General features: G+C 33.7%; 1 protein-coding gene and 1 long non-coding RNA gene across 5 annotated transcripts in view; one reads left to right on the forward strand and one right to left on the reverse strand.

Annotated features, from left to right (window-relative positions):
- Nucleotides 1-888: 888 nt before the first annotated feature.
- On the forward strand, nt 889-14200 carry LOC141448865 (venom carboxylesterase-6-like). The gene is made up of 10 exons (XM_074117643.1): nt 889-1080; nt 7492-7641; nt 8603-8750; nt 8829-9014; nt 9098-9294; nt 9822-9972; nt 11740-11921; nt 12505-12640; nt 13324-13450; nt 13573-14200. The coding sequence occupies exons 1-10, from the start codon at nt 904-906 to the stop codon at nt 13745-13747; spliced, it is 1629 nt and encodes a 542-aa protein (XP_073973744.1). The 5' UTR covers nt 889-903; the 3' UTR covers nt 13748-14200.
- Nucleotides 10530-23792, reverse strand: part of LOC141448868 (uncharacterized) — a 49265-nt gene continuing 36002 nt past the window's right edge. The window contains exons 6-8 of one of the 4 annotated variants that reach the window (XR_012455240.1): nt 22545-22813; nt 14195-14322; nt 13606-13736 (exon numbers count right to left, since the gene is read on the reverse strand). This is a non-coding gene — a long non-coding RNA (uncharacterized lncRNA). Of the gene's footprint in view, nt 12425-13605; nt 13744-14194; nt 14323-22544; nt 22814-23792 lie in introns of those variants that run through there. The other 3 variants (XR_012455241.1, XR_012455242.1, XR_012455239.1) reach the window with 3 other exon arrangements.

Genomic DNA, 23792 nt, shown 5'->3' on the forward strand with positions numbered 1-23792 from the left:
TGGCTTTCTTCTTTCTGAAATTCATTTTACATCGTTCGTACAGAAACTTCACTTAACATAAACATCATATGGTTTTTCAACTTTTTTTTTTTTTTGTCTAATTACCCATTGCGCAAAATCAGCTCCAATTCAGAAGGTAAATAGTGAGTGTCATAGTTTACTAACATTCCTTTAAACATCTTCTTGCAATTAATCTTATTCTTTCGGAAAAATTCTAAACTGAGAGTTCACCAATAAAACGTTTTAGATAAATTTGAATACATTGCTAAAAATGTGAGTTTGAAGAAAATTGACCAGAAATGTGGCTCTCTTGGCCGTCTTAGCTCTCTTAATCCGTCTGCTTAGCTAAATATCTGCCGGATTGTTTGTCATTTATTTCAGGCTATTCGATTTTCAGGAGGGATTCTAGAACGATATGATTCCTCGAGAAACCTTTTTCTTTAGTGTAACTGCACTAGAGCGGAATAACTTTTGGGAAAAATTCGAATTTTTAAGAAAACTTTGAGAACATATTTATAGCAAGGGGTTAAGTGAGGTAAAATGTTTTTCTTTTCTTGCTGCGAGCTGCAAAAATATTTGTCTTATTTCTGAAAAAAACATTTTGAGCAATGGACACTAAGCATTTGCCAACGGCTAAGAACGGCCCTGATGTATATGATAAGCTGTACAAATAAATCACAATTATCAATCTATTATATATATAAAATATGGTTGCACAAACTTTAAAAAAAAAGTTTAAATTTACGTTAGAAGACATCCACCAATTTTTATCCTTATCTTTTTTTAAGTAGCGTAATTTACGGCAGTCCTTGAGCATTTAGATAATTAAAAAAAAAAGCAACAAAACTAAAAAAAAAGTTACCACTGTGTGTATAAGTACTTATAACTTCTGACATACTCAAAATGTGGAAGGCAATATTTTACCTGTTATTTAGTACCAATTTATGTACGGCAGTAACTGTGAAGACGAAATTTGGAGAAGTTAGGGGTGGTGAACGGAAATCTAGAGATGGCAAAACTTACTATGCTTTCACCAGCATCCCTTACGCTAAACCTCCTATCGGCAAATTAAGGTTGAAGGTAAATTAGAACTATGTTAATTGCTTACATTTTAAAATACATTTATTACTACAATTATAGCTAGAACTATGATTCTTCAACTGTTTAAGAATTAAATTTACAGTGTGTCATGTTCTGAAGTATTATAATACTGGCACACTTCTTTCTATAAGCCTCATAATTAATGTTTAAAGACAGAAGCAAATCGATCAGAATGCAAGAAACTGCTATAAACTGAGTAATCATGAATACATAATACCTCTGTAATTAGAGCAAACCTCCTACAAGTTTCGTAACAAAAGTATTTTTTTTAAATAAAAGTTACTTTCTGCCTTAACTATTCGAGTTTAAAAATACTTTTTCAAGAGCAAAAAAAAAAAAATACATCGGTTACATCAGATTTCTAGAGTTCCAAGATGATGAAGTTGAGCGTACTTCAATAGATTCGTTGCCACTAAATCAGCACTTGCTCCTCGGAACAGAAGAAAATGAAAGTCTGATATGCAACACACATGAACTTCAAATCTTAATCTTATAGTGATTTTGAAATTCCGCCAGTTGTAACAGACTTGTGAAACTAACTTATTGACTTGTGGTCTGTTCGCCACATTGATGCAGGATTATCCCGATTTCTGAAAAGTTATTTTAATACTACTTAATTTACCCAACCACCTCTTGTTGAGGGAAACTGAAGTCACTACGTTCATTGTTAGAACATTCAGATTTGTATTAAATGTTTGGGAACTCCTGCTTCATAGATTATAATTTTTATCACAGAAAACACCATAATAGAATTAAATTAATTAAAACTATTTCGTTAACTACCACCATAATTTAAAAAGTATTTTAATAGTAGATCTGCTAATTTCTAAGGCACCATGTGGATAATCAGGTTGGATTCGAACTCGTGCCAAGTATGAAGAAAATGAATTTGATAGATAAACGAATCAATCAACCAACATTAATATTGAGAATTCTAATATCCAAGTTGAAATACGAAATAGACTACATTAAGAACATTTGATAAGTCAAAATGATATTTTATTCAAGAATTCACTAAATAAAACCTAGAAGTAAGAATCTCATAGCCCTGGCCTTTAATTTTACCTCATACACCTTTGCTTTTTTCAAAAGAAGCCAACCCTTTATGTTTATTCTACACCTGGCTGTAAAAGTAGATGACAGAGACGGAAAGAGTGGAAATCTTGACAAACTAGAAGCCAATTCGGTATTTTTCCCTTGTATTTTACTATTCGTTTCCCAAAAGAAGCCAACCCTTTATGTTATTTCTACACCTGGCTATAAAAGTAGATGACAGAGACGGAAAGAGTGGAAATCTAGACAAACTAGAAGCTAATTCGGTATTTTTCCCTTGTATTTTACTTTTCGTTTTCCAAAAGAAGCCAACCCTTTATGTTTATTCTACACCTGGCTATAAAAGTAGATGACAGAGACGGAAAAAGTGGAAATCTTGACAAACTAGAAGCCAATTCGGTAGTTTTCCCTTGTATTTTACTTTTCGTTTTCCAAAAGAAGCCAACCCTTTATGTTTATTCTACACCTGGCTATAAAATTAGATGACAGAGACGGAAAAATTGGAAATCTAGACAAACTGAAAGCCAATTCGGTATTTTTCCCTTGTATTTTACTTTTCGTTTCCCAAAAGAAGCCAACCCTTTATGTTTATTCTACACCTGGCTATAAAATTAGATGACAGAGACGGAAAAATTGGAAATCTAGACAAACTGAAAGCCAATTCGGTATTTTTCCCTTGTATTTTACTTTTCGTTTCCCAAAAGAAGTCAACCCTTTATGTTTATTCTACACCTGGCTATAAAATTAGATGACAGAGACGGAAAAAGTGGAAATCTAGACAAACTGAAAGCCAATTCGGTATTTTTCCCTTGTATTTTACTTTTCGTTTCCCAAAAGAAGCCAACCCTTTATGTTTATTCTACACCTGGCTATAAAAGTAGATGACAGAGTCGAAAAAAGTGGAAATCTTGACAAACTAGAAGCCAATTCGGTATTTTTCCCTTGTATTTTACTTTTCGTTTTCCAAAAGAAGCCAACCCTTTATGTTTATTCTACACCTGGCTATAAAAGTAGATGACAGAGACGGAAAGAGTGGAAATCTTGACAAACTACAAGCCAATTCGGTATTTTTCCCTTGTATTTTACTATTCGTTTTCCAAAAGTAGCCAACCCTTTATGTTTATTCTACACCTGGCTATAAAAGTAGATGACAGAGTCGAAAAAAGTGGAAATCTTGACAAACTAGAAGCCAATTCGGTATTTTTCCCTTGTATTTTACTATTCGTTTTCCAAAAGAAGCCAACCCTTTATGTTTATTCTACACCTGTTTATAAAAGTAGATGACAGAGACGAAAAAAGTGGAAATCTTGACAAACTAGAAGCCAATTCGGTATTTTTCCCTTGTATTTTACTTTTCATTTTCCAAAAGAAGCCAACCCTTTATGTTTATTCTACACCTGGCTATAAAAGTAGATGACAGAGACGGAAAGAGTGGAAATCTAGACAAACTAGAAGCCAATTCGGTATTTTTCCTTTGTATTTTACTTTTCCTTTCCCAAAAGAAGCCAACCCTTTATGTTTATTCTACACCTGGCTATAAAATTAGATGACAGAGACGGAAAAATTGGAAATCTAGACAAACTGAAAGCCAATTCGGTATTTTTCCCTTGTATTTTACTTTTCGTTTCCCAAAAGAAGCCAACCCTTTATGTTTATTCTACACCTGGCTATAAAATTAGATGACAGAGACGGAAAAATTGGAAATCTAGACAAACTGAAAGCCAATTCGGTATTTTTCCCTTGTATTTTACTTTTCGTTTCCCAAAAGAAGCCAACCCTTTATGTTTATTCTACACCTGGCTATAAAATTAGATGACAGAGACGGAAAAAGTGGAAATCTAGACAAACTGAAAGCCAATTCGGTATTTTTCCCTTGTATTTTACTTTTCGTTTCCCAAAAGAAGCCAACCCTTTATGTTTATTCTACACCTGGCTATAAAAGTAGATGACAGAGTCGAAAAAAGTGGAAATCTTGACAAACTAGAAGCCAATTCGGTATTTTTCCCTTGTATTTTACTTTTCGTTTTCCAAAAGAAGCCAACCCTTTATGTTTATTCTACACCTGGCTATAAAAGTAGATGACAGAGACGGAAAGAGTGGAAATCTTGACAAACTACAAGCCAATTCGGTATTTTTCCCTTGTATTTTACTATTCGTTTTCCAAAAGTAGCCAACCCTTTATGTTTATTCTACACCTGGCTATAAAAGTAGATGACAGAGTCGAAAAAAGTGGAAATCTTGACAAACTAGAAGCCAATTCGGTATTTTTCCCTTGTATTTTACTATTCGTTTTCCAAAAGAAGCCAACCCTTTATGTTTATTCTACACCTGTTTATAAAAGTAGATGACAGAGACGAAAAAAGTGGAAATCTTGACAAACTAGAAGCCAATTCGGTATTTTTCCCTTGTATTTTACTTTTCATTTTCCAAAAGAAGCCAACCCTTTATGTTTATTCTACACCTGGCTATAAAAGTAGATGACAGAGACGGAAAGAGTGGAAATCTAGACAAACTAGAAGCCAATTCGGTATTTTTCCTTTGTATTTTACTTTTCCTTTCCCAAAAGAAGCCAACCCTTTATGTTTATTCTACTCCTGGCTATAAAAGTAGATGACAGAGTCGAAAAAAGTGGAAATCTTGACAAACTAGAAGCCAATTCGGTATTTTTCCCTTGTATTTTACTATTCGTTTTCCAAAAGAAGCCAACCCTTTATGTTTATTCTACACCTGTTTATAAAAGTAGATGACAGAGACGAAAAAAGTGGAAATCTTGACAAACTAGAAGCCAATTCGGTATTTTTCCCTTGTATTTTACTTTTCGTTTTCCAAAAGAAGCCAACCCTTTATGTTTATTCTACACCTGGCTATAAAAGTAGATGACAGAGACGGAAAGAGTGGAAATCTAGACAAACTAGAAGCCAATTCGGTATTTTTCCCTTGTATTTTACTTTTCGTTTTCCAAAAGAAGCCAACCCTTTATGTTTATTCTACACCTGATTATATAAGTAGATGACAGAGACGGAAAAAGTGGAAATCTTGACAAACTAGAAGCCAATTCGGTATTTTTCCCTTGTATTTTACTTTTCGTTTTCCAAAAGAAGCCAACCCTTTATGTTTATTCTACACCTGGCTATAAAAGTAGGTGACAGAGACGGAAAAAGTGGAAATCTTGACAAACTAGAAGCCAATTCGGTAGTTTTCCCTTGTATTTTACTTTTCGTTTTCCAAAAGAAGCCAACCCTTTATGTTTATTCTACACCTGGCTATAAAAGTAGATGACAGAGACGGAAAAAGTGGAAATCTTGACAAACTAGAAGCCAATTCGGTATTTTTCCCTTGTATTTTACTTTTCGTTTTCCAAAAGAAGCCAACCCTTTATGTTTATTCTACACCTGGCTATAAAAGTAGATGAAGAGACGGAAAAAGTGGAAATCTTGACAAGCTAGAAGCCAATTCGGTATTTTTCCCTTGTATTTTACTTTTCGTTTCCCAAAAGAAGCCAACCCTTTATGCTTATTCTACACCTGGCTATAGAAGTAGTTGACAGAGACGGAAAAAGTGGAAATCTTGACAAACTAGAAGCCAATTCGGTATTTTTCCCTTGTATTTTACTATTCGTTTTCCAAAAGAAGCCAACCCTTTATGTTTATTCTACACCTGTTTATAAAAGTAGATGACAGAGACGAAAAAAGTGGAAATCTTGACAAACTAGAAGCCAATTCGGTATTTTTCCCTTGTATTTTACTTTTCGTTTTCCAAAAGAAGCCAACCCTTTATGTTTATTCTACACCTGGCTATAAAAGTAGATGACAGAGACGGAAAGAGTGGAAATCTAGACAAACTAGAAGCCAATTCGGTATTTTTCCTTTGTATTTTACTTTTCCTTTCCCTAAAGAAGCCAACCCTTTATGTTTATTCTACACCTGGCTATAAAAGTAGATGACAGAGTCGAAAAAAGTGGAAATCTTGACAAACTAGAAGCCAATTCGCTATTTTTTCCCTTGTATTTTACTATTCGTTTTCCAAAAGAAGCCAACCCTTTATGTTTATTCTACACCTGTCAATAAAAGTAGATGACAGAGACGAAAAAAGTGGAAATCTTGACAAACTAGAAGCCAATTCGGTATTTTTCCCTTGTATTTTACTTTTCGTTTTCCAAAAGAAGCCAACCCTTTATGTTTATTCTACACCTGGCTATAAAAGTAGATGACAGAGACGGAAAGAGTGGAAATCTAGACAAACTAGAAGCCAATTCGGTATTTTTCCCTTGTATTTTACTTTTCGTTTTCCAAAAGAAGCCAACCCTTTATGTTTATTCTACACCTGATTATATAAGTAGATGACAGAGACGGAAAAAGTGGAAATCTTGACAAACTAGAAGCCAATTCGGTATTTTTCCCTTGTATTTTACTTTTCGTTTTCCAAAAGAAGCCAACCCTTTATGTTTATTCTACACCTGGCTATAAAAGTAGGTGACAGAGACGGAAAAAGTGGAAATCTTGACAAACTAGAAGCCAATTCGGTAGTTTTCCCTTGTATTTTACTTTTCGTTTTCCAAAAGAAGCCAACCCTTTATGTTTATTCTACACCTGGCTATAAAAGTAGATGAAGAGACGGAAAAAGTGGAAATCTTGACAAGCTAGAAGCCAATTCGGTATTTTTCCCTTGTATTTTACTTTTCGTTTCCCAAAAGAAGCCAACCCTTTATGCTTATTCTACACCTGGCTATAGAAGTAGTTGACAGAGACGGAAAAAGTGGAAATCTTGACAAACTAGAAGCCAATTCGGTAGTTTTCCCTTGTATTTTACTTTTCGTTTTCCAAAAGAAGCCAACCCTTTATGTTTATTCTACACCTGGCTATAAAAGTAGATGACAGAGACGGAAAAAGTGGAAATCTTGACAAACTAGAAGCCAATTCGGTATTTTTCCCTTGTATTTTACTTTTCGTTTCCCAAAAGAAGCCAACCCTTTATGCTTATTCTACACCTGGCTATAAAAGTAGTTGACAGAGACGGAACAAGTAGACAGCTAGACAAAGTAGAAGCGAATTCGGTATTTTTTCCTTGTATTTTGCTTTTCCTATCCTAAATGAAGGCAACCTTTTATGTGAATTTACTGCTGGCTGTAAAAGTTGGTGGCAGGGACGGAAAAAGTAGAATTATAGACCATCTGGTAGTTAATTCGGTATTTTTTCAAATTTCCATTTTTAAATTTTATCTACCTTTTATGTTGAAGATGGATACAAAAAAAAATAATAATAATAAAAAAATAATAGATTTTAAAGGAACTGGGAGTTAATTTATTCCGCTGTTATAATCACCAAAACACTGTTTTAGAATCCAGTGCGAGCAGAACCTTGGAAGGAAGTGTTGGATGCAACGAAAGAATTACCCCAGTGTATACAAGTGCCTATGTATCAGCACTTCTTAAGAAATGTGACCTTTGGAGAAGAAGACTGCCTCTACCTCAGTGTTTACACCCCTGAAGTAAGTTCAAATGTTTACTGTGATTACAGTTTAAACGGAAACAATGTGTCTGCAATTTTTACTATCTTTATTGGAAGTACGACTTATCTGATTTTTTAAAAATCTACTAGAAGCTATTTTAAAAATATATTCACTATATTACTAATTGGTACGATACGCACTGTAGCGCAGCCTAGAAGAAAAATATTTTTGTTTTCATGAACTAACTCCAAGAGCTTAGGTCCAATGTTAAAATAATTCAAATTAATAATAGTACTATAACATTTAATTGGAATATTGAAGATATTATCCGTTATTGCAGCCTTTCACTCAGCCATCTATCAGTTTCAATTTAAAAATCATTTGATATCTTACTAGCAAGATCACCCTGATAAAAAAGCTGATAACCTATTGCCAATTATCAAACAGAAAATTAAGAATGATATAAAAAATTATCTGATCAAATCAAATACTAACAGAGTTCCCATTATTTAAAATAAGGTAATAATTATAAAGTCAAATACCCTCTGACGGTCGTATGACCAAGAGTATGGTCTGTCAGTTGTTTAAATTTTTTTATGTATTATTATTGTATTTTTTCTTTTATAAATAAAGGCTTATTATTATTATTATTATAAAGTCAAATAAGAGAAAAGGAAGTGGTAATCTTTCACAATTTGGACTTTTAGTTTTCACCGAACAAAATATTTTAAGGTCTTCTAGACGAAAATAAAAAAATTTTTACAAATTGCTGTGACAATATGCACGAAAGCCATAACTCAAATTTGACTTTTCGCTTAGACATACCAAGAGACTCAGTAATACGGCTTTTCTTATTGAGTTATTTTTGAATAAAGTTCGGTTCGGGGATAGAGTAGATTAATATTCAGTAAAAATGGAAAGTTTGAAGAAAACTTTGAGAATTTTAGTAAAAGAAAGTAATAGAAAATTATTTTGTACTTTTTTTTTTTTTTTAACTCAGCTAAATCCAAAAGAAAGATTAGCTGTCCTTGTACATTTACACGGAGGAGGACTGAAATTTGGCGATGCTGGCCCTAGAGATAATGCAGACTTCTTGGTAGATGGCAACATAATCTTAGTGACCATGCATTACAGACTTGGTACTCTAGGTCAGTATATCAATAAATAAATATTACTCTTTTCGTTATTGGTCTAAAGATGTAGTAATCTTTGGTGTTACACACTAGGATTTCTGAGCATTGAAAACAGCATTATTCCTGGAAATTTCGGCCTAAAAGATCAGTCAATGGGTTTGCAATGGGTGAAAGAGAACATCAAAGCATTCGGTGGAGATGATGAGAGAATCACGGCGTTTGGTTCGAGCTCTGGAGGCATCTGCGCTCACTTTCATATGTTCTCACCGCTAAGTAAAAGTAAAACCGTGTGTAATCAATTTAACAATCTAATATGCAAGTTGAATTTAGTAGTATAGATAATCTTCTTGTAATGTAATCAGGTATTTTGAGAGGAGCTATTTCACAGAGTGGTGTGGTGAATCGATTTTGGTTAGTGAGCGCTCCAGGTACAGCAAAACCTCTAGCAGAACGAGTTGCAGAGATTGTAGGCTGTGGAGGTAAACAGGATGAAGAATTACTGGGTTGTCTGCAAAGTATCTGCCCAATAAAGTTGATTAGAGCAGAATTAGAATTCTTAGTGAGTATAACTATCACAGTTCGCTATTGGGTACAGTAAAAGTTTTTTCAATTTCTGTATTACTTTCAATTAACCCTTGCAATCAGGTAGATTGCAATCAATAGGAGAAACAAGTTTATAAGTAAACGAAAAAAAGATTTCTACAATTGGTTGGTGTTTCTGCAGAAATAGCAGACCAACCACAGTTGATGTTTAATGAAGTTTTGGCCCTAACCGATCAACCTTTACTTCCTTTTAACTGAATAGAATTTTCCTCAAAAACTTTGATCTTTCTTAAACATATTAAATTAATATCATTCAAATAGTTCTGTAAGACGTATTTGAAAGCACTTTGATAATGGATGACCTATGACAAACATTGTAATGCAACAAACAAGTATTAAATAAAAATTCTTTGTCGCTGGAAGACTTAGAATTGTACTTAGAGAAAACCGTTTGCGTGTTCTTCCCAAATTTCTTCTTTTTAATATTGATGAAAAGTCGAATGTTTCTTGTAGAACTAATTTGCTGTTACTTTGTCTTTACAGTACTGGGATTATGAACCCGCAGTTGTTTTCCGTCCTGTACAAGAACCATCTGCCGCAGGAGCATTTTTACCTTTTGATCCATTAACGCAAAAGACGACATTGCCTTGGCTTACTGGCATTGTGAACAATGAAGGTCTCTGCAAGACTGTATGTAAGTATATCACTAGGTGCCTCGATTCATCAGGATGAGTCAAACTGGAGTAACTGTTACAGAGTACTTAGAACTGAAGGACACAATTAACCACAACGAGCTCTCTATTTGAGTGAATGAGTTTCGGTGTCAAAGAACGCACGAGATGTTTAAGAGTTTAAATCCGAATGTTGCAGCTTCGCTAAGAACTCTTTAGTCTGTTGCACAATTGGTCTTAATTAATGTTCATTCTGATATAATTTATTCTGTGGCGAACCTGGCAGAAAGACTAATTGGCTAAAGTTCCCAAAACTAAATTTGAAAAGAATAATTATATAAATATTACAAAAATTGCATTAGAATGCCGCAAATCTAAGTATCAATATTCTTTCATGATTCTGCGCACTACATACTAACCAGCGAGAGGGGCTTTGAGCTGGTTAGAAGGCAACGCCTGACTACAACTTGGTGCTAGCGATCAAAGCATGCTTTTTTTGCTGACGTCAGCCTGCAGACAGATAGAATAGTAATTCCGCTAATATTAATCAAAATAAGATAGAAATAAAATGCAACAAAATTAAATATTAATCTTAAGTTTATTTCCCAAGTTTGGTACAATAGCTTAATATTAAATTGCTTCCAATTTTAATATAAAAGAGACGGATCATAATTTTTTACAGTTATTGTAATAAATGTTCAATAGCAAAAAATCTAGTATGCACATTCATAATGACTTTAACTTATCACAGTTTATCTAATTAAACATTCTGAAATTTTAGAGTTTGTACCAAAAACGATAGTTCAACGATAGATTCAATTTTATACGTTCTTATTAGAAAATGATTCTTTTTGAAGAATAAATGAATCTTACCTAATTCATTAGACACTTTTACAATTTCTGCCACTAATAATAAATCCCAAAAACTTTACTTACCGCAGAGTGCGTAAATTAAAAATTATACTGTTTTTTGGAAGTGTTGAAATCCAGGAAGATTTTTTTTTTGTATATCAGTTATCTTTTAATTTGAGGATCTCTCTGAGCTCTATTTTAGTATTATGAATCATGTCATAATAATAAAATGTTAAAATGCTGATCTATTAATTAATTAGAATACAAAAATAACTCAACGAAAAAGATTTAGCACACAGCGAACCTCGAACTAAGAGAAAACTCAAATACGAAAAATGTTCCACTACTTTAATACTTCCTTACACCAACTTAATGTAAAATTAAAAACTCGTGTTTAATTTGAAAGTAAGTACTTCAGCTATTCTAAATTCTTGTTCTTAAAATAGAAATTTGAGGATTTGTACAATTAAATAATCATTTAGGTTTTATTGTCTCTCCATTGGTAATGGGTAATCATTTAGGGATAATTATTTGAAAGACAAATCTAAATTAAAATTTGTTTACTACTTTTCATTAGGTATTTAATGAATAAAATGTTTTACTGCCAAAATTATAAATATTGAAGAAATTCTCTTGCTAAATATTGACTGTTATTTATTGACAGAGCAAAGGAAGAAGAAATATCTGCAAAAGTTATCACATTAAGAAACAACTAAGTAAAAAATCAGTCTATGAATTGGCAAACTCTAGCACATCTTTACATATACAATCACACTCCATTTTAAACTTTCTAGAGCCAAACTCTGTGAACAGAAACACAATAAAGGAAGCCATTATTTACATTATAAGTCGCAGTGGATTTGTTTATCTCAGTTTGCCCAATAATGAACTATAAGCAGCTTCGCCATTGGAATTTATTTTCTTCTTTTTATTCATAGCATTAATGGCACAAGGAGATTCGGTTGTTCAAGAGTTTATTGACAATATGGATGATTATATGATGCGATTATTGAGTCTAGATGCATCTTGTCCCAAAGCAAAGGCTACCGTGAAGCTAATAAAGGAGAAATACTTTCCAAAACCAGTCACTCTGGAATCAGTCATGAATAAAATGGAGGAAGTAAGTATGCATAGCATTTAGAACTTTCTCCTGTTACAGCCAATTGTAATATCGGTTTTCAAGTACTTAGAATCCAAAAATGAATTTCTAGAAATTGGTCAGCTAATGCAACATGAGCTCGATAATGAACATAACATAAAAGTATCATTTTGAAAGTACATTTTAAAGTAAGTACTTGATTATCTTCCTGTTTTTAATTATTAACTTTTTGACAAATATTTCAAATTAAAGCTAAACAACTAGATGCGTGCAATTAAGTGCTAAATCTAAAGAAAATCAACAAAGCCTTTTTAGTTTTCTTTTTGGAAAATCCATACAGTAAGGTAGTATTGAAAACGTAATAACAAAGATTTGGCATATATTCTCAAAAAAAAGTTTTAATTTCCAAGGTTTCAAGATTACTGTAACCAACTTCTGTTGAAACGTAAGAGCTACTGTTAGAATTGGAATTTTCTCTTCACTTTCTCCTCACAGTTCTTCCAGTCACAGATCCGTGTATAAGCCTGAAAAAGAAATTAGCAAAACATTGTTGAACCTTAAAAATAGCAGACAGGTCGTTCATGCCAATTTTCTTTTAATTTAGTTCTATGCCGATCTAACTTTTGTCGCCCCGATGGGTGATGCAATTAGACGACATAAAGGACCTCTCTACCAATTTCTATATGACTACAGAGCTGGTAGCAGTCTAAGTACTTCGTTTGGCAACTTTACCGACCTAGGTAATCGTATTGTTTGGAGATATTTTTTTTTTTAATAACTTAATTTCTGATTTCAGAGATGATTGTTTACAGAATTTTATTTTCTTTAATAAAATGGTTAAATTCACACCTTTCTTTTTGGCCGCTCAAACTTTGAACGTTAGAAATATAAGTTCAAAATTTTACAAATTAAGTTAGCAAAGTTTTGCAAAAACTACAACAAAACTTGTAAGAGATAAATTTGAAAGTTGCGTAAAAACTTCAAACGAAAAATCATGTAAATAGGGCAGCTACAATAGAATTTAAATAAATCTTGGGTTTTAATAAATAAAAAAAAATCTAGATGGATACGAATAGTAAGTTTAACCAGGATTACCAAAAAATTTAAAAACATTGTACCTGAAAATACGTCATTTGGAGGGAGGGAATGATTTAAATGAGAGTTAAATTTCAAGTCAAGATAATTCTTTTATTTAATAATATAATTATTTTTCGGATGTAAATTCATCATCTCTAAATAATGGCATTTATTCAGAACTATCCATTTTTTGTTTTGTTTTGTTTTATGTCTATTCTCTACTGCTAATGTGATGAAGTACAATATTGTTTTAATGTATACAAGAGATATTTTAAATAATATAAACCAATTTTTTATATTTATTTGTATTATTTGAATATCACTTTTTTTCATAACTCTCTTACAGGAGTATTTCATGGTGATGACCTATTGGTTTTGTTTAATATGAAAGAAAAGTTCCCTAAGACAAATTTGGACGAAGAGCAAGTCTCCAAAAAAATGGTCAGACTGTGGACTAACTTCGCCAAATATCAGTAAGTAAAATTACTCCTTCCTACTCCATGCAAAAAATAGAGAAAGTAGAACTCATTTTAAAAATTTATTATTTACAACAAAAACTAGATTATTATCTTTAAAATGTTATTTATTCGTATAGGAAACCAACAACAGAAGAAGATGAAGTAGAATGGCCCAGATATGACAGCCTAGGACGGTACATGCACATCACCTCCGGACTTGAAGTGAAACGACATCTGAAAGCGGACGTTATCGATTGGTGGTTCAAACTGCCAGCATTCAGTAGTTATGAGGCTCTAAAAACTGAACTCTGAACATAAATATTGTGCTATTATTTTACTCTACATTTCATAATACAGTAGATCACTTCTAGAAGGTGTTAAATTTTCGAAATTAAGTATTTACCATCGTTACATTTTAACCGTATTAGAACGCATATTTATTGTGTCTCTGATCGATTTCGGACTTTCAACCATCATCAGAAGAAAATTAATCAGTTTGGCGTAGAGAATCAGTTTATTAATCAGTCGGCAACGGTAGTTTGAGACGGAAACATAAGCGAAGTCGAATTCTCTACACCAAACTGATTAAGATACCCAGATGATGGCTGTAAGTGCGAAACCGATCAGAGATACACTAGATATGCCTGCCACGACGGATAAAACCGACAGCTCTACATACCTAACCAGAATATTATGTTGAAATGACTTGAGTTTTTCATTTATTTTTGTGGAAATTGTTTCACATATATCTTTGTTTACCTCAAATGAGTTATTCAAGTTCTTTCTTCAAAAATCCTTAATTCTCTCTCACACATTCTGCTTTATCGAACTCCAAATAGATTATTTCTTGGATTTTTAATGACAATTCTAACAACTACAATGGTAATCTAAAAAAAAACCCTGACATTAGTGAGTAATCAGATGATGTAATAAATTTATAATTAATACGGACGGACTACAAAGTGACAAATGAATGCTAAGTAGGGTTCTGTGTGGCTAGTGAGGGTTGGTAATTCCCACACACAGAAACACACGAATGGCAAACAAGAGTTCTACTTCAACAGCGATTAACACGGTGTTGTCCAGTGTATATGTTTGCTATTACTTACACACGATCTATTTTGGAGCTTATGTTAATTTCAATGGTTTTGTTTGTGTGTCTATGTGGCTGGTGAGTGCAAGGGCGGCTTTATGTATTGGCAAAGAATGTGGTCGTCGGGTCTACCAGCAGATACCACTCTCCCTGCCCCCCCCCACGCCGACAGTTCCCCCTTCAGATAATTCAACTTGTGCGCAGTTCAGCGTAAAATTGAGGTTAGGATTGCGGCTGCCACATCAGCACATAGAATGACGTGCGCAGAAAATCAAACAGCGAACGCAGTTCACAGTCGGAGTGTGCCGTTAAGAAGAACGCATGATGTCAGAAAGGAATTTGGATTTATGTCTTTAATTCTTTTCAACTAAATAGAACAATTGTAATAAAAAAATTTAAGGTCTTTATTCATTTTATTAAGAACCATTTTCACCAAAAGAGTAAATTTTGGATTTAAGTATCTTAAATTCGCTAATATTTTCTCTAAAATATTAGAGAATAAAACTAGATCATTTACCACCTTTGCACAGTGTGCTCATTATGGTGTCTCCATCTTGTTGATATACCCTTTATGTTCTGAAGAATAGAAGCTTCCCTGTTCGGTCTAGGGAATATTTCTCTGCATAATTATCTTTCTGAAGGACCTTAGATACCAGGTTTCTAAATTTAGTGCGTTTTCTTTGATGAGCTGCATTCTCTTTGACTATACCGTCACACACTGCACTGCAGTTCAATAGCTGAATATAATATAATATGTAAAATGGCAGTGTACTATGCAAGTCATTGCTCGTAATAAATAAATAAATAAATTATTGAACAATTAAGAAGTACAAGCTTTGCGGTAATATGGTAAGTGTAAATTATTATTGGGACAAGCTGGTCCAATAGCCAAGAGGCTTCCTAGTTCGCGAGAGTAAAGTACCCTTTTTACCAATGTTATTGGCTTTGAGTGGAGAGTACAGACATCAATGGTCACATGTATGCATAACGCCAAAATGATTGTAATAAAAAATATTTAGAGGTTAATTTTCTATTATAGAATTATGTAAAGCTGTTTTATCAAGCTAGATGGACTTAGTACGACTACATCGGGTTGAAAAGGGACATAAGACAGAGGCTAGCCAGCCGCTGGGGTACAGGCGACAATTCTGTTAGCAAGTAACAGCTCGCCCCTGGGGGCTACATGGGGTAGGTTGGCACGATTAGCCAGCCTCTATGAAGGCCACGTGACTCCATGTATGTGCCCATTGTGGGAGTTCGCTCTATTTCTCAATGTTCTACTACTCTCTGTTCCGTAAACTTTGTTTGTCATCGCGGTTTTCAAGTGTTTTACAATTCAATAATGTACAATCACTGTAGAAGATAATATCTTTTTTTTTTCACATTAAGAATAACAAATAAAACCACTTAGAAAAGAAATTCTTGAAGTATTTGAAGTGCACTTTACATTTTATCTGTGTTTCCATGACGCTACTGACCATCCAAGTATGATATCTTTTCCTTTCTTAGTTTATCTTTCGCTTTTTCTTTTTATATATATATATATATATATATATGTATTGTTGTATTATTTCCTGCGAAACCAACAAACAATATTGGAATGACGATGATTTTGTCCTTTGTAGCACTCAGAGGCGTGGGATTTCATCCACAACAGAGTAAAATGAATCAGTTTGGTAAGAGAAATCGGTCAAGAATTTTAAAACAAAGCCTACTAGGGCAATAAAATCAACAATATCATCCACTAATGTGAACCTAATCACACCTTTAACATATTGGAATGAGTGAGCGATTAGCTTTATCTGTGAGTAATTCCCACGCCTTCCAGTATTGGATGAAATCAAACTAACTCTGATAAATAAACTCAACTAAACTTTCAAGACAGTGTCAAGAGAATAAAGAAACAAAAGCTTATGAAAAACTCTGCAACAGGGACGAAGATATAAACTCTTTAACAATAACTTACCGATTAAAAATTTAATTATAATGGTTGATTAAACGCTATAAAAATCAGCAAGTATCTAACATTTCATTAATACTTCATTGATATCATTCAAGTAATTTTTTTCTGTATTAACTTTTTATTAATATTTTTTTAGAATTTATAGATGACACAGACCCTGGCCATTTTCATCTACAATAGATTTGTTCAAGAAGCACACCATTTAACATAGATTGACTGTAATATCTATTAATCTATAATAATCAAACTACTAATCACAGATAAAAAAGAAAAACGTTACAAAATATAAAAGTAATTATGAGACTAAAGATTTCAAAAACTTTTTTAAAAATGCTTAAAAACACCAACACACTACGGCAATACTTCACATTAATAGATGTAAAAGTGGAATATCACTTCAATGTTACACAGTACAGCTCGAACCACTTCTTTCTGCCAAATTTAATCTAAATCGGACGATGATTAATTATAACATTTTGAAAGGGGTCTTACATAAGTGGGGCAAACTCCCTTTCTAATACTGAAGATATGAAAAGCTACATCCATATAAAATTTCGAATCGAATGACAATTCATTCATGTAAATCGGATCACGCGTAAATAATATGAACGATCGGAGTATTTCCCTTAGTAGGTATAAGAGCAAGATGACACATTAATGACACCTAGAGAAGCCCTAACACCCTGCCAAACTATCAAAATCAGGAAAGATTTACAGAGTAATTAGTATTAATAGTTTTAGAGCGGGTTTTAAACGTCTCGCCTAAAATGAGTTCAACGTCCAGCCCGATAAAAACAAAATCTTCTGTTTAAAATGCAACCTTCTATATTTCATTAACTATTATTGCTAAGTCACTGCAATTTATACCAGTCATAGAGCTAACTTTTCTTTACTATTCGGTAAAGAATTCACTAAATTCTCAACAGTGCGAAGAGAGATATAAAGGATTGAAATTTGAAGGTAATTGCAAACCTCCAAAATATAACCTTTTATATCTCATTAATTATTATCACTAATACATTGTAATTTATACCAGTCACAGAGCTAACTTTTTTCTACAATTCGGTAAAGAATTCATTAAGCACAACGGAACAACAAAAAGCCATTTGAATATTTCTCAAATGGAACTTCAGATAAAGAAATGGTGGGGATGTCATCTTTTTATTTTTTTAATAGCCCATCTGATCGTTAATCGGATAGAGCCTCACCTAGTTACCTCAACCTTCTTTGAGGCCGTGCATTTGCTGACGGAAGAGAACTTTTTCGGTTCACCAATCCCGATATATGTGACAACTACGTCCAGCTGTTCACTAAGGAGCTGGAAATCAACAATTGGTAACTTGAGTTTCATAATTGATAATACCCTAGTAGTTTTGTAACTACTAGCATTTCATCTCTTTTTTTAACTATCAAACTGACTACACCTTTTGAAGGTAAGAACGACTGGTCATGATAATCTGGTTTTCGCCAGATTCAAGTTGTAACAATTCATAAGATGAATCTTTCCCGCGGGAAGTTTCTAATCGATACCAAGAACTTCAGAATATTTTTGTTTTAGCAATCCACGCAAATTTACCGGAAAACACAAATGAAAATGGACTTCTAATGGTCTTAAAAGAAATGAAAAACCAACCATAATTCAAAAGAGAACAGTCGTTGAAGTACATTGCCAGCAAAAAGCTACACATCTCCTACCAAACCTACATTTCCACAGTATATACAGCTCAAGTGGCCACGTGGTAATGACACGTGCTGGAAGAGAAGTCACGTGGCTCTCCTTTCCATAACACCGAGTGTATGGGTCCTTTCTGCTAGCCCTTGGGCCACAGCAGCAGCTGTCAGCACCATCTACAGAGCACGGTTCTTAACTAATAGTTCCCTAGGCGACACCCTCAGCTTGTTGTATTACGCTGTTTAAATTGTTTGTTTGGTTTACTAGAATTCGGTTCGGGCCACCAACAAGCTCATTCAGACAATCGTCATGCTTGGATTGTGAGGATTTTTATACAGCTCACCCACAGAATGAGGGATTCACCTATAAAATTTATTTTATTAGATTAGTAAGTTTAAATAGAGAATAATTTTAGCAAAATGATTAGCTCCATTATCAGACATAAGTACTTTTTTACACACCAAATTGCTTCTAAATAAAGTGTTTAATACAACAGAAATTGTTTGCTTGTGAGATAGTACAAAATATTCCTGGCGTAAGTTTTCTGCTCTTTATATCGGAACCTGTTTACACATAACAGTGTTTAGAAATACGTGAGCGAGGTGATAAGTTGTCCATCCGCCAGTGAGAGACTTCTGTCATAAGTTTATTTAGCTAAAATCCTTTTCCGGCCGCCATAAATTTCTTTAAATTTGGGAACGGCGAAAGTCGATAGTTGCTAAATCTGGTTAAAGAATGGTTGTCCACAAATTCGTACTTTAAAACCTTAAAGTTTCCTTTGTGGAGCCTTGAGGTTATGAAAGAGTTTTTCCTTCAGCAATCCAATCATCTCAGTTGGTCTTGAGAGGATTTCGTCAGTTGCTGTTCTACCCTCTTCAAGGTAATCAATAAAAATAAGCATTTTTTTGGTCATATACCCTTCTGAAATCCACTTCGCCATTTCTAGTTTAGAGTTAAGCCACTGAATTGAATGATATTCCGTTCCCACCTTATAGGAACATATAGGCGCACCACTCAATTAAATTCTTTTTTTGAAAAGGAGCTAAACACTCGTGGAAATTTTCTCATTTGTTTTTGGTCATCATTTAATTCTTGGTGTGAAATGTACTTTACGCTTTACTGTGATAAGCTTACGGTTTAGGTCGCTCATACACCTTTAATCGTCGCTCCACCATAACTATATTGTACACCTTGATGTTTCATCTGTAGTTACAGTTTTCGGCGGTCCTTTACGTGATTATCTTCAAGAGAAGTTCAACCATGATCCAATTCAGTCTTCACTGTAGAGCAGCATCCATATAAACCGCCCAAAGTGAAGAACTTTATGTCGACACAATAATCCAGTTTATTTGAGTATAAATCATTTGAAACTGTGGCAGCGCTGTGCTAGGTGAGCGTACATACATATTCAATTTCCTGGATATCATAAATGTAACATTTATTTTACTAATTTATGTCAGGTATGTACGTTATGATAGGATACTGCACATTAAATTCAATTTATCCAGTTCAGTTTACTAGTATAGTGAAAAATTGCAACAAGAAAAAGTCAGGAGCTATTTCAGAGCATAAATTTGAAATTGTCCTCATAAAAAACATCATAGATTTGTGTTGAAATTCTTGAGAATGGCACAATAGAATTACAATAATTTCTAGGAAAAGCAATACATTTCTGCCAATTACGGATAGAACAAGAAATATTTGCAGGGGCTGTTTGTATAGTTCACAGAAGAAAGAACAGTTAGGAATAGTGGAAGAATGGGTGCAAAGTTTAATTGTAGACAGTTAGCGCTAGTTGGACATCAGTCCTGCCGCCCTGATTACAAGGTACAAACCTACCATCTAACTAGGCAGCGCGTGCCTCCTCCTCCTGCCGGCAGTCCTAGAGAAGGGCCCGTCTCCCTCCACCACTAAACAACACACAGGGAACTGAATGCAGTTTCGACACGTTACCGGCTAATTTGTGTCATTTCTTCGCTACTGTCTACTGTTCCCACGCGCCTAAACTAAACGGCTATACAAACACAATCGTAACACTAAATAACAGGTTAGGTTCTTTCGTATAGTATTAGGTCCAGACTTGGGCCTACCCTGTTTAGCGCTAGTTATGGTTCTTATTAATTCTCTAATCACAAGCTTTCCTTTACATTACATCTCCTTCTCGACAGTAACAACAGAAATGTTTTTTAAAAATCTCTTTTTGAGTTTCTAGCGAGAATAAATTTCTTACAAATATTGTACTCATAAAAATCTACAACATTCATTTTGTGATTTTTTTTTTTTCAAGCCTGGGGTGTAGATAAACTATTTGGATCTAAAAATTTTGAGTAATTTTTCTAAGAAAATTATTTATAGATTAGTTAGACAGAGAAGGCTCTCTTACTGAAAAGGTTCACGCACTGTGTACAGTTCGCCAGAATTGCATAAAACTCATGGGTCAACCTCAGAGGATATAGATGGAAATCAGAAACCTATAGGGAATTCAAAAAAACAACTATTGTCCATCACTGCGGCTACATCAATGTTCGTTAATCAAATTACTGCAGTAAGAGTGAGAAGATACTGTTTGCTAATTTGTCTAGTTCACTAGTTGGTACAATGGTATCGCCACAACAGTTGATCTTCACTTTTGAAACTTAAACTAAAGTTAATTTTTATTGTCTAATCAATATTATAGACGTCAACAACAGAATCGTAGTTATATCTTTTATCCGGCAGTAATTTCAGATGAAAAATCAACCTCAATGGAAATTTAGTAGTTTTAGAGAGGCGTGGCCTGCTGAGTAAGGTCGGCCAATGAGAACACAATGTTGTTGATATTGAGCCGCACTAACACAGCCTTAGTTTTCCCCTTTCAAAAATAATGTTCTCCTCGAACAGGAAAATACTTATTTGGAGAATTACATGAAACTTAACTTTGTAATAGTTAACTTTTTTGAAAACATAAAGGCAAAATCAAATAACATTAATTAAGTTCAAAAATTCTTCTCTTTTCAGTTAATGAATCCCCTCAAACTGTTTACACATTGAAATTGTGTCAAATTAATGCACTCAGCCTTAAAACTGAGGATCCATTTCGGAAATTCGAATAGAGAACATTTTCGCAAAATACCCTCTTGTGGTTTTATAACATTTCGAATGAAATCAATATATTATTAACCAAAATAGAATGGCTTGGTTAAAGATCTATTGACAAATGAACTCTCCCATTATAATCTATTTTTCGGTTTTGATTAACCAGTCTATTTTTTCCGTTTTTAAAAGTAAGCAATCTAAAGGTGCAACTCTAAAATTAAGTAAAGAGATGAAAAGTGATTTCCAACATGCTAGGATGATTTCTTAAAGGAGTAAAGCAAAATGTACACAGGAAAACTGGATGGTACACAAAAGAAAGCAAAACAAAGCTCCATCAACAAAGCTACAATCACATTTGACTGAATCAATCTCTCAAATAAAATTTCTAAGAGAGATAAATAAACTGAAAGTAGCCTAGTAAAAGGTTTTACGGCAAAATCTTTTGTGGCAAATTGCAATTTAATGATCTTAGCACCCCTATATAAAAATAGTAAGTAAAGTAATCGCCTATTTTTTCAGGCGGGCTTTAGGTCTAACTACCAATTAGGTGTCGTGGACGGAGGCGTCTAACAAACATACTTTACTGTAAATTTCTTTTATTAACCATTAAATAAAATCCAAGGCCTAAGACCAGGAATCGAACCCAGTACCACAATACGTATTAACTTTGCAGGTCTCGCCTCTAAACGCTCGGCTATCGTGGCGCCTCCTCTATAAAGTGTTGACAGAATGTGCAGAAACTTGTAAAAATAAGAACCCACAGAATTCCTGAAGACCTTTGTCGCCCAGTCCATGGTATTTTGACTTACCAATAGGTGTTCTAAGATTCACTGCCGTAGGGTAGATTTAGTGAATGTCTCTAAAGGAATATTTAACCTTGGAATGTTGTAGTTGTAACTTCTTTTAAGCATTAAAGAAACATTACTACAATCAATTCTTAGCAGTAATTCATTATCTCCCATTTTAACATCATCCTCACCATAAAGACAACTACTTTTTCGGAATTTTTTTGGATCCTACTAAGATGTCAGCCTCATAATGCTAACTACTGACCTTTCCAGCAAACTAAATCTTACAAGGCTAGCTAGCGTGGTTGTCTTAGTCCAAGAATACTCCATCTCAAGACACTCACTCTAATACAAACAAGATACTCTACAGAAGCCTAGCTCTAACAACAAACACTGACTCTTAAGAAGGGCCTCGATAGATGTTTGAGGTGCCAGTGCTCATGTTTTCCTAGCACCATATCAATCAAAAACCTAATTCTTACAACATTTTTGCTGCAAAGAAGATGACACTGACTCACCTCGTGATTTGTTTCGGCAATACTAATGTAAATATCCATAAACATTCAGACTCTTGTTATGGGTTGGACAATTGCAATTTAATCTTGAAGATCATTACAATTAAGGGATGATAGCAGAGAAGAGAGTTGCTTTTCTTTTAATGTGGCTCCTCCTTAACGTGTAATCCCTTACACAAGAGTTTCCCAACTCTTCTCACCTCAAACTTCGATTTACCGGGTATCCGCATCACAAAAATCATTCCCACCTTTAGCTTTTCCATAGTCGTATCCTGAACACATAAAGTTTACATTAATTTTTACAGTGCTGCGAGACAAAACTGTATAATTTGAAAAAATGAAATATGATCAAAGAAATATATGATCTTGTATTTGCCAATATAGTTGTTTACACTGAGTGTACAAAAGCTACATATGATTTAAAAAATCCTCGATTTTCTCTTACTTTTCAACTTCCGAAATTTTATTTAAGCCGAAAATATTATTTAAGAACATTTAACATCGTGGAGGCGGCAGCCAAGGCACTAAAGTTGTCTATTACCCTAAAAAAGAAAAGCACTGGGGATTGACCTTTCGACCTATTGTAACTTTAGTGCCTTCTTTCTTCTGATCTCCTTCAATTTTTGAATACCGTTTATTGGATCAGGAAGTCGGGGACAATTTCATTTCATTCCTAAGTAAATTAGATTAGATTGTACCCTTCATTTTTGTTTATTTATTTTTTGCCTATCAAATTAGGCACATTTGTATTTGCAATGTACTTAAATTATTTCATTAAAATGTTGAAATTATCTTTTATGAAGTTGTCAAGATCTATTTTATATCCCTATTTTAAATGTTTAACCTCGTGGATTAATAAATTAAGAATATGATTCTAATATTTTACTCTGAGTATTTTGAGTAAGCTAAATTAAATGTGATTAGACCTGCAGTGCGCATAATAACGGTTTCGACGTTCCATCCCAAATTAGAGTTTTTTGGTTAATCAAAATGATGCAGGGAAAATGACTAGAAGTTTCACTCATAGAATATTCAGTTTCCATAATAAGATGTAAGAGCATTTCATAGTTTGATTTACAGATCTGATGGTAGTGATGGTAAGGTACAATGATTGCCTCAATCGCTCTAGGATCGACTCGTTCTCTTTTGAACCAGATGCACTTAAATAAAGATCAGAATTATTTTTGATTGCGAAAACATGTTTTGTGGAATTCTCAAGATTCAAGGAGTGTTTATTCTGAGACGCTTGAA

This window comes from Rhodnius prolixus, unplaced genomic scaffold (assembly GCF_049639745.1).
Source record: "Rhodnius prolixus isolate KJV_2025 unplaced genomic scaffold, Rpr scaffold_2, whole genome shotgun sequence".
Classification (NCBI taxonomy): domain Eukaryota; kingdom Metazoa; phylum Arthropoda; class Insecta; order Hemiptera; family Reduviidae; genus Rhodnius; species Rhodnius prolixus.